Source organism: Caretta caretta, chromosome 4 (genome assembly GCF_965140235.1).
Source record: "Caretta caretta isolate rCarCar2 chromosome 4, rCarCar1.hap1, whole genome shotgun sequence".
In the NCBI taxonomy this organism is placed as follows: Eukaryota; Metazoa; Chordata; order Testudines; family Cheloniidae; genus Caretta; species Caretta caretta.
In genome coordinates this window covers 104,383,944-104,395,992 of record NC_134209.1, presented here as the reverse complement: position 1 = coordinate 104,395,992, position 12,049 = coordinate 104,383,944, and the positions used below count along the sequence as shown (strand labels likewise).

At 38.5% G+C, this 12,049-nt stretch overlaps 1 protein-coding gene across 5 annotated transcripts in view; it reads right to left on the bottom strand.

The window, feature by feature from the left end:
* GABRG1 (gamma-aminobutyric acid type A receptor subunit gamma1) overlaps positions 1-12,049 on the bottom strand; it is an 83,387-nt gene that overhangs the window by 30,838 nt on the left and 40,500 nt on the right. For all 5 annotated transcript variants that reach the window (XM_048848418.2, XM_048848421.2, XM_048848417.2 and 2 more), the window contains exon 3: positions 10,432-10,499. In XM_048848418.2, coding sequence (XP_048704375.2) covers positions 10,432-10,499 — 68 coding nt within the window. The remainder of the gene's footprint in view (positions 1-10,431; positions 10,500-12,049) is intronic.

The window sequence follows — 12,049 nt, the reverse complement described above, 5'->3', positions numbered from 1 at the left end:
CTTGAGGGACCATGGAGGGGAATACAAGTGCAGTTGCCCTGAACTTTGATATATGTTTTCAGAAGTGCCTTGTTGTGGGAGAGATGACAAGGCAGGCAAACCAAGGAGAGGATTCCGGGCGAGTGGGATGAATGGAAGAAAACACAGAAAAGAGAGGTAGGAAAAGAGCCCAGGGGGAAAACAAAATATCAGCTGAACAATTGTAATATAACACACTTGGAACAAGTTAGGTCTATAACAGTTTAAAGATGTTACATAACTGATACAGGGCAAGATAGTGACTTGCCCTTTTATGTCATGAATGGGAAAAAGGGAATAGAAGGACAGACCCACTCCCTCACCCTGTGAAGGGTTCTACGGGTCTACATGTGTGGAGAATGCCCTGCCCCTACTCTCTTCCCTCCATCTTGCCCCATATGCCAACCTGCACAGCTGAGCTAGCATGAGGATGGCATAGCGGTAAAACTTACTGACCTTCTGAATCAAGGTGGGGGAGACCAGGGAAGGAATTATTATCATCTGTATCACTGTTCTTTTCCTGGGTTGCTCCTGGGTGGAGTAGCTATATGGCCCCTTACACGGGGTGAAACAAGTCTCAGTCATATCCACAATCTTGTCAGAAATTGCAAAGACTTTAAACACAATTACAATTTGAAGTGTCTCTGTTTTCTGAAAAATCACTCTGCCAATAAGGCACTGTGGAGCTTTGCTTATTGTCCTTGAGTGATTTCCAGTTCAAAAATCATCCGTGTATAAGGAAAAAGGTGGGAGGGAGGAGACTGGGGGGCCTGTAACTGCTAATCATGCAGACTGACCTGGGATCAACTGGATCTAAGAGTCTAATTTATTTCCTGACAGCTACTATCACCAGCAGTTGTGGTTCCACAGGTCAAATTAGGCCATCGGTTATATTTGTGCAACCCCTTTGTCTTTAAATGTTGCCTTCAAAACAAAGCCTGACTCTCCATTTGCCTGTGCTTTGTGTAGTCAGCTACAGGAATTCAAAGTGGATGCAAAATGCTACCAAGTCAGAATGACAGGCAGCCTTTGGCACTAACTCTGCACTTGTGTAAATGATCACACAAAACACAGTGCAGTGGAGAACTTCCCCACCGCCCTCAAGTGACTTCAATGGGCTGCACAAGTTTAATTGAAACTGAGTAAGTAATTCTTTTGAAGACACATAAGAAAAGAACAGGCACCAGCTCCCTCTCCTAGAGCTACCTCTGCAGCATTAACAGGAGTAAAAAGTAGTCACTAGGTGAGTGAAGTCAACAGATGATGTTTTCAATATACAACAGGAGCAGATCAGGAGAGTGAGAAGGTGGCATTTTAAATATTCACTTTTCACAGTAGAACTGCAAACAAGAAATATGTCAAAGTAACATTACTGTCAAACCCACCAGAGCAGGAAAATTTCACACAGCCGCAGAACACTTACCACCCCAACAAATTTAGGTTAAAAAGGAAGAAAAACTACTAGAAGATTTTGAAGGAAAACAGGAATTCCAGCAAGGGAACCAAGCCAGCTACTTATATTATCTTACATTTTAGCTCTGAATACGAGTTCTAGACATAGTCGTATATTTGCTAACACCTTGCATGCAGCATTTATCACCGTTCAAATACAACTTAATGCATAAAATATAATACAACAAAATTAATAATCTGTTGCTGAATAGTTCACTGCTGTGCAACATTGGACCCAATTCTATGGATCCGTGAGAAAGGATGTCAGAGGGGGGCCCTCCACATGCAACTCACTCCCTTTCTCTGCCACCTCCAAAGCATTCTTATCTTTCCTCATCTGCACGGAAAGACTGCTATTCGTGAGGATCCATAATATATTCTCTGGCTGCATTACTTTCCTACAGAGCCCCTCTGCACAGCTGACTGACACTTTCAAGAGGTTTTTGGGTTCAACAGCCAGTACTGAAGGCTGTGCTAAAGAGAGGTAGGAAGAGAAAGACCAGAGAAAGATCCTGCCTCTGGTGTTGGCTTTATATCTGCACTGATCTTAGTGGATTCATGAATTCTAGAAGATGAAACCGCTACCGATTTCATTCCCTGTTTCCTGAAGGACCTGTAATTTCTCTACAAGAGGGAGAAGTGTGGCTCCTAAAATTTGATGAATAAGTGTGGCAGTTCCTACGATCTAAATCAGACCCAACATCCTTCTAGTCCAGTATCCTGTCTGCAGTGCTGGCCACAACCAGATGATTGAAGGTCATAGTGTGTGTAGAAACTAATAGTTTACTTCTATACCACCCAGCAGAACAGTATTTTAGATTTATAAAATGGTATACTCCTGTACTGCAGCATCTCTCTCCAGATGATTATTTAATCTCTCTTGTTTTGGTACAGAAAGTTACATTTAACAATTCTATCACTTCTTCCATTAGTCTTTTATCAAACCTTTTGCCTTTCAGTGCCACATTGTTAAAATAAAAATGGTTTACTGCTTTCTCTTTGAAATGAAACAAGTGATAAAATAGCCATGCAAACTAAAACCGATTTAATCTATGGCCACAGCAAAATGTTTGTTCATTCACACTTAGCCTCAAATTATACCTAGGGTTCAATGACCATGACATATGTTAGCCATTTGATTAGACACTGAACTCTTTAGAACTCTGCTCTCCCATAACTTGAATAAAGAGCTAGCCTGCCTAATTATTTAAAGCTTACCTCAATTTTTCTCCATCTCTTTTCAACTGTGGCACAAATATTATTCTCCAGCACTGTGACATAATTCAAAATGGAGAAAATAATGAATAGTGATGGATGACCATCAGACAGCCAGATTGTGAATGGTTGAGCAATTACTCAGCTGAGTAGTGCCAATGAAAAAAATCAATCAATAATAAAAAGTAACTGCACTAAGAAAATCAGGAACAGTCACTACATGCTATTTAAATAAGACAATTCCTGAGATCTGTCACAATTTCAAACAGCAAATGAAAAAACATGCATAGTCAGCATTCAAGTACAGCTAGACACTTGACTTTTTGTTGGAAGGCCTTGAGAAAAGGAAACAGACCATGCTCTCTGATGTTCTACGTGGATGTAACTAATTCTGCAAAAGTTATTGCACAGGTTGTAAACCAGCTGTTGCATCTGGAACAACAACATCGATTCTAAGGCCTAACTACAATCATTGTGATGGAAACCATGTGTCATTCCAACATGCTGAGGAGTACAGTGACTTCAAAGAGTAAGTAAAATCCATCAAAAAAGGAAACTGTTTCTTAATGTTTTTCTAGTAGTCTCATAACTGATTTTCTATTCCACAATACAAGGGTGTATTAAAGAGTAATGTGCCGCAAAGTGGGTCTGACATGCTAGTGGCGATGTGCTAACTGGAGCGTATTTTATATGGAAAACAGGAAATTAAGAGTAAAAATGTCCTGATTCTTTATGGGACAAATACAAATGCAACCATATTTCCCTAAACCAAAAGTCCAAGAAATAGCATAAGACTTGCTTCAGCCAAAGTCTGAGATGAAGATTCAGCAAAGGTCTGCAGTGCAGCTTGCTTCAAACAAGTTGCAGAGATGAAGAAGAAAACCCATTTGATTCATATCAGCTCAGTTCTGTCTAGAGGTCATTGCCCTCTTGGGTTGATTCTGGCTGAAGACTTAAACAGAAAGAAAGCGTTTTCAGCAAGAGATTTCCAGAAAAATAGAGGAATTTTTTTTATTCTTCTTCAGGAAAGTTAAAGAAAATATACTGGCATTCTGACCTTATCAATAAGGAGAGATATTACTAAATTCCACAGACACAGTTTGGTGTGGGGATAAAAGGGTTAGGCGATCAAGGCAGTCAAATACAAAATAGTGAAAATATGATCTAAGAGGCAGGAATGCATGGAATAAAGCTGTCAGCATTAGCTGTTTTATCACCAGCATACTGTCCCTGAGCACTTATTTTCTCTCTCTCTCTCTCTCTCTCTCTCACACACACACACACACACACACCCTCTACCTGCATGTCAAACAAGGGCTTTTAAGCAAGATCTCCAGTATTAAAATATTTAGCAGACTTTCATTTATAGCTACTCTAACAAAAGTTCTAAAATGTGGCTGCTCTCTTTGGTAAGTTATTTTAAAGCCCCCTGTTTTTAAAACTATGGGAACTGTTTCAGGCTCAGCAATGGATTCATCAACAACAGATACCCATGCCTGGGACTGAAGCTGAAATTAAATTATTTGTTTCAGCAAACACTTTTGGTTATTTCCTTAGGACCCTAAGGACACATCTGGGGAGCCCAATGAGTTGCAATAGATTTTGACCTATAAATCTGACATTTTTGATATTGTGTTGATGGGGAGGAGAGGCAGCCGGGGCTTATAGGAACTTTATTGAACAGAACACAGTTTCATCAACGGCTGGAAACTTTAAACCAATCAGATCATTCCCATTAACAGATCTTACTATAGGCTGTCATGTGAACATATGCCAGACTAATGGAAATAATACTGCAATGACATGTTTACAAGAGGTGTATAGGAAAAAGTATGTGTGACTCCCTAAATTGTAATAATACAGCAGATAAATTCATATTCTTTGTTGTTACATCTGGTGTACATACTAATCTGGGTCATTATGAATGTGAAAAACAGATAAGTGGTTGTATAAATAAATAATAAGAGTTATTTTGACTCTTCTGTATAATTAGAGACTACTAATAAATATCATGCCAGTTAATTATTTGTCTACCTGAAATATTTATTAGGGTACTTCCTGCAGTTATGGCACGTGAGAGTTTGGATTTTATTTATTTGTTTTAAAACACACAGGAGTTCCCTTGCTGAACCTCTGACTTCTTGAGTTACACCCACTATAATGTAACTAGAGAGACTCAAGCAGCCCAATCATCCATAATTGAGCAGAAGGCACAAAGATGTGGGTGCAAATTTTAAGGGAACAAATTGCACAAATTCAATTATGCTGTAAAATCTCAAAAATGCTTCAAAATTCATTCTGAACTAACCTCTATTAAAATGAGATTTGATCTATGATGTACAGAGATATTTATTGATACTTCAAAAAACTGAAACCTCAATAAATTATTTTATGCCAAACCAACAAAAAAGCAAAAAAACCAAAACTGTTTGAACTAAAATGTCACTGATGCACTTTCCACAGCATCTAAAACAAAACATGGTAATAAGAACGTGTAAGACTCAACCAAAAGTAATAAGCAAAGAAAAAGAAATCAAAATATAGTGTACTCACTGTAAGCATCTATGGTGCACAAATGCAACTACAATGAGAAATCACTACTTCTTGACCAGTGTAGTTTGTGTACATGATGGCATAAACACAGGCTTTCTTCTAAGGATCTCAAAGTGTATGTTAAATGTTAGTTAGGCAAGATGAACTGTAAAGTAACTATTGCATGATAATGTGAAAACTTAATAGAGAGAAATTAAGTTTGGTACAATGATTCTCACAGTTGAAACACAACATCACAAGGCAATATTTGCACAGGAAGGCTAGGGAGTAGTCATAATGGACAGGGGTATTTTTGATATATTACTGTCTAATTGACAATGTAGGGGATAGCTCAGAAAGTATTACAAATGGTACAAGAAATTAAAAATAGTGAGTCTGTCCTACAGATCACCAGAGAGAGGGGCTGATCTGAAATCACACAAAAAATTACCACAGTGCAGCCAAGTAGCCTGTCTGTGTGGGGAGCAAGTTGGATAGAAGAAGGAGAGAGGAGTGAAGGCTATGAAGAGGGCCATATGGTATTGTATAGCATTAGCAGAATTTGGTACTTATGCGCAACAGCAGATATTAGAACATGGTTAAGAAAAGGCAGAAGGATGAGAACTGGAAACTCATCGTGTATCTGGGCCTAAGTTCTATGCTGCTAGAACCTGTGCCTCAGCAGAATTTACTGCTGTAACCAGGGCATTGGTCATTCAAAATGCTCTTAGCCATATCTTGTGTGGCTACTGTATGATGCCAAAGACTAGACAGAATTGTACCAGTACTGTACATGGAAAATATTTACTCAAGCACCTGGTGTCTGTAGATACTCACAGCCATAGGCACAAGAGAATGATTATCATGTCCACACCATTTAAAATTTGTGTAGAACTTTTGTAAATTAAATCCTGGAAGCCAACATCTACAAAATGGTGCAATCAAAGACAAATTCTACCAAATATCTCACATACACTTAAGCCTCTTTTTTCATGCAAGTATAAGTGTGTTCATCAGGTAGCACTGGGGGACGAAGGCTAAAATCAGAAAGGTAATTGGTTTCCTCTTCATAATATACATTCTTCTTTCAAACTAGTTCAGAAACAGCGGATCATGTGACATAACACTTCAGTGTTATATTCTGTTACAAAGAAGCTGTTTCTGACTATATTGTGTTGTACGAGCAGACTAAATAATAGAAGGACACCACAAGTTTCTAAAATAAGTTAATTATAAATATTGTCATGAATTATGCCTTCCAATTTTGGTGGTTTTACAATAATGATTTTAAAATATTACAACCCCGCACCCCCGCCCTCCCCCTTTTGCTTTGCAGAGTAGACTAATTGCTTATACAGTGGAAACAATGAAACTGATGATATACAAACTGTTGTCAAAATGTACAGACTAGAAAAGAGACAAAAGTTATTTTGCTTTAATCTCTTTAGGGTAGTAATATAATGTGTTACATGTAACAATACATGTATATATGGAAGAGGTGCAATTTCTTCAATTGTGTGATCTTTACATCTGTGTACCACTAAGTTACAGAAGGTTTTGAAAAATTGTCCAATTTTATTGAATTCACATATTTTACACCACTGAGCACAACCGGCATGCTACATGCAGCTCAGCTTGGTGTTTCTTGTGGTCAATGATCAGCCCATTTTCCTGGGCGCTAAATACCAAAAGCACTTTAATAGGCTTTAGAAGATAAGGTACTACCATCCTTTTTCAGCGGCTATAACAACATCTTATCAATTCAAATATGGATTGTACACTTCAAAGCTACAAAGTATTTTTTTTAGAAAGCATCCTCCAAACATCGCTCTAACTGCAGCATATTAGCCCCCAAACCTGGAGATTTACTGGCTGAAAAAGCTGTAGAATTTTGGGTGTTTAACTTGAAATAAGTAATTGAAAGAGAAATCTGCCTCCCTGGTAACTCCTTCCTAACAGAAGTGAAGTCTGCCACTCACTGCATAGCAGAGGCTGACAAAAAAGCCAACAGATGCCGTGAGAGTACAGAGTGGAGCCTTGTCTTCAACCCAGCACCTTAGAGTCTTCCTTCACATTGAAATCAACCTAGCCCAGGAGCAGAGATATCCTCTTTATCTAATCATGGCCTGGTGTATGGAGTGACAATGAATGAGATGTTTGAGTAAGGAGATGGAGAATGGAGAAACTAAGAGAGGGAAACTAAGCATTTTATTGGTTTTAGGATAGAAGGAAAGAGAGAAAAAGGGGCATGAAAGAAGAACAGTGGCAGATAAAGAGAGAGAAAAGGTAGTAACAGCTAAAAAAAATCAAGATTGTTATATTTTGTTTTATTTACGCCAGATAAAACATTATGGGAGACATTACAGCAACTCAGATAAAGTTGTGTAAATATTCTTGCAATGTAATGTCCCTGGGTGGGTCATTGGCAGCGGGGATCAAACCTGTGACCTTTGGACCTGAAACAATGAGCCTCTGTTGTCTGCACTGAAAGAGCCACCTCTCTTAGGTAAAGTTATAGCAGGCTTATCAACCTCAGCCACCAATGGAGGGAGACAAAGCACCACAGAATAGATGTGGGTTACATACTTGTGAAACAGTGTTGCCCGCTGTCAGGTTGCTAACACAGTCCTCTGCATTTTCCCAGTTTTATACTTTTTATTATAACAACGTATGTTTCCCCCCCCCCCTTTTTTTTTTTTACAACTGCACATTTTTAGATGTATATTTCTCTATTTCACTGAGGATGTAAAAGTTTGATTGAATTATATATTTATGTAAAGTTATGCAAGAAACCCAAAAGACAAAGGCTTATGGATGATCAATATACCAGGCCACATGAGAGAAAATAAAGCCAGTATTAAACTTCCACACTGTACTTATTTGCTCATATTTGAAGCTCTTAATGTAATTTTCAAAGTAATATATCTTTAGCACCCAATGTTCCACTTATGACTAAGTGATATGCAAAGAAAGTGAAATATTTTATTGAAAAAGATTCTTACCTGTAAAATATCACCAGTTTGGAAAGTGAAAGGTTTTGAAATTAAATGACCTTTATTTGGCATAAGTATCTGAATTCTAGCAAAATCACCTTCCCTAATAAATGTGCAACACTTGATAGGAAAGAGAATTCTATGAATATTTACAGGAACTAATTGAATATGAAACACTGGTGTTAAGAACAGGATGTGGAATTTGATGCCTTACGGATGTCTTTCTAAACTTCTGGTTACAGTTCTTCCATATCTGTGATATTTAGTTCTCTCTTGATTTTAAAAATGTATGGGGAACAAAAGGACTTTGATTTTTTTTTGGTGGGGTGAGGGGTGGATTTGTCTGTCTCCAGCATCAGTAGTTTCTCCTTTCATAATAAGCTTTATTTTTTATGAAATGCATGATAACTGACTCAAAGCCATACACCATTAGTATATTTCAGAAACCAAAGAGGATGGTGATTTTAATGTATTTCATATAAATAAGTGAAGCTATAGTTGACATGGGCCAAATTGCAACACTCTCTCCACCTGTCTTTACACTGGTCAGCAGTTATTCACATGAACAGTTGCACTGACTTCAATGGGAGTACTCTAGTTAGTAACTGCTCAACAGTACGAGTAAGAAGATCACAGTCTGGGCCCAAAGTAGAAAAGGTACAACGTTAACACAGGCGATTTCTTCAGGGCCAGACTGTAATACTCTTACTCCACTAACTAGCACCTTGCTCCACTAAGTAGCCCTACTGACTGCAGTGGGACTGCTCATGGTGTGAAATAGTATAGAACTGGTAGCAAGCACCTATCACAATGTGGCCCAATAAGAGCACTGAAAGATGAACAAATACAGAATGGGGAGGAAGAGATATTAAAGACATGCAGTCTGAGGCTAGAAGGGACACCAGGCCATCTATTCTGACCTCCTGTATATTACAGGCACCAACACTACACCCAGCATCTGCACACTAAACCCAACAACTGAAATTGGATTGCTGTCCACTGATGCTGGTGTCTGATGGAAGAGGCTACTATTTGCTACACCCTTGGACAGGTGGCTGCTTAGCCACATATGCCGTTGCCACAGTGAACTGTTTCAGGGACTGCCAAGGGAAACTAGGTGTCGGGAGAGGAGGTGAAAGGAGGCCACAATAGGCAGACAGATGGGGTTGCAGAAGCTTGCTACAGGGAGCGTGGAGATCTGATAGCTTTCCACTACCCCATTGCTCCTCTGCTCTCCCCTCTCAGAGGCTTTTCACTTATTCTTTCCCATATAGCCCAGTCAGAGACAGTGACTCCCCGACAGTATCTGCAGTTCATGCCAGAGGCCTTGGGCTTGTAAGGCTGTTAGGGTAGAACGTATATCCTTGGCCATAGGTCATACTGTCTACTTTAGGTTTTTCTAAGGCACCTATTACCTTGGTATGTAAGCAATGCATACATTTCCTGCTTTTTGAGAGCTTGTGTTTAGATAAAAAGAACAGGAGTACTTGTGGCACCTTAGAGACTAACAAATTTATTAGAGCATAAGCTTTCATGGGCTACAGCCCACTTCATCAAATTCATAGAATGGAACATATATATATATACACAGATAAGTTGGAAGTTACCATACAAACTGTGAGAGGCTAATTAGTTAAGATGCACTATTATCAGCAGGAGAAAAAAACTTTTGTAGTGATAATCAAGTTGGCCCATTTAGACAGTTGACAAGAAGGTGTGAGGATACTTAACTTAAGGAAATAGATTCAATGTGTGTAATGACCCAGCCACTCCCAGTCTCTATTCAAACCCAAGTTAATGGTATCTAGTTTGCATATTAATTCAAGCTCAGCAGTTTCTCATTGGAGTCTGTTTTTGAAGCTTTTCTGTTGCAAAATTGCCACCCTTAAATCTTTTACTGAGTGGCCAGAGCAGTTGAAGTGTTCTCCTACTAGTTTTTGAATGTTATGGTTCCTGATGTCAGATTTGTGTCCATTTATTTGCATAGAGACTGTCCATTTTGGCCAATGTACATGGCAATTGCTGGCAAGTACAGAGAATCTTCAGCTTCTGTCATAATGGTATCATAATTCAATTTAAAAACATAATACAAATGTTCTTTAACACTACAGGGGCACACTATAATTGGATGAAAGTTAGAGGAGTTAAAGGCAATAATTTGAATAAAAGTGGTGGTATTTCTTATTTATCCAAACATATTTTTCAGTCAATCAGGACTTACCATATTGATTGGATCAACTGGGCCAATGCTGTTAACATAGACATCTGTTTCAATTACCGTAGTTCTCACTAAACAAAAGAGCAACCATAATAATTACATATGTAATCAACTCTATATACTGTATGCTGTTAATGTAACTTATTTATTAAAATAAGAATAAAAGTGATCCCTTTATCAAATACAGAAGGAGTAGTCATTGCATAAGATTGGCTTTTGATCACTGTGCACAGAATCACATGGAACATAACTCCCCTTTTTCATTGTCATTAAATTTCAGTCATCAACATGAATCTTTGTTTCACACTGGAAAACGTACCTTTGTCTGATACGTTTCGTGACTATATGAAGCAGTGATGGAAAAGGTCAGGTAGAGGAAGAAATTAAAAAGATTCATCCTCCAAAATAAAATTTGAATCATAAACAGAAAGAAGAAAATGTTTGGAAAAATCATGTGTAATTTGTCAATTCTTATTGAAGATGTGTAGGAAAAATAAACTGGCTTTTAGCCAGGTTTCTTCAACCTATGTAATTACATTCCAACGAAAGCATACCTGAAGATGCATTAATAATCCTTATCAACTAGATCAATATGTCACTTCACAGACGAAATTTAGAACTCTTAAAATATTTAACATTTCAATGACTTTCATTTCTTAATACAAAGAAGACAGTCTAAAGTGTTCAGCAAAAACTAGCTTCTTTCAAGAGATCATCTTCTAACAGAGGAAGGATAGAATTGCATTCAGTTTATTTGGATAGTTTCTTAAAATACCTGGCTATCTTATAAAGGTGTGCTGTCGTATAGGTGTCACAGGATATGCAGGTTTCAGAGTAACAGCCGTGTTAGTCTGTATTCGCAAAAAGAAAAGGAGGACTTGTGGCACCTTAGAGACTAACCAATTTATTTGAGCATAAGCTTTTGTGAGCTACAGCTCACTTCATCGGATGCATACTGTGGAAACTGCAGAAGACATTATATACACAGAGACCATGAACTTCCCCCAGCTAATTTATAGGATGGGAATTTGAGAGTGAGAGAGGCCAGGACTCAGCAATAGAAATATTTGTTTTTAAAAACATTGTAACTATGAATTTTTGCTTTTTCCACCTCATATTGCAGAGTGGGTGAAGTTATACATGAAGGGAAAAGGACATGTCATGCAGCACCTCACAACAGGGCAGTAAGTGTTAAGAATTAAGGTCCTGTAGCCTCATTGTCCCTAGCCAAGAGGACTGGGCAATATAAAAATGTGGTGGGAGTGGGCTGGAAGATTTTTAAAGTGAAGCCCCTTTGTCCCTCTGCTGATTTATGGGGGAAAAGGAGGAAGAGCCACAAGGAAAGTATTTAATATAGAATTCATTTTTCCACTTTCTCATTGATCCAAGTGGAGTTCTATTTTCTCAGTTCCAAAGAACATTTGAGGTCATGTGACACGGCTGTATGGAGGTGATGAAGGGTTGCTGAGATACTGCGGGCACACTTGTGGTCTCTAGAATGGGCCTCTCCTAGTTTGAGAGAGATCCATGAGATCACTAATTGTTCCTCAGCCTCAAGGGCCTCATGTGAGGTGCCACACGGTTCCATCTGCCTACCTCCTCCAGTTCAACGTGTTCAGAA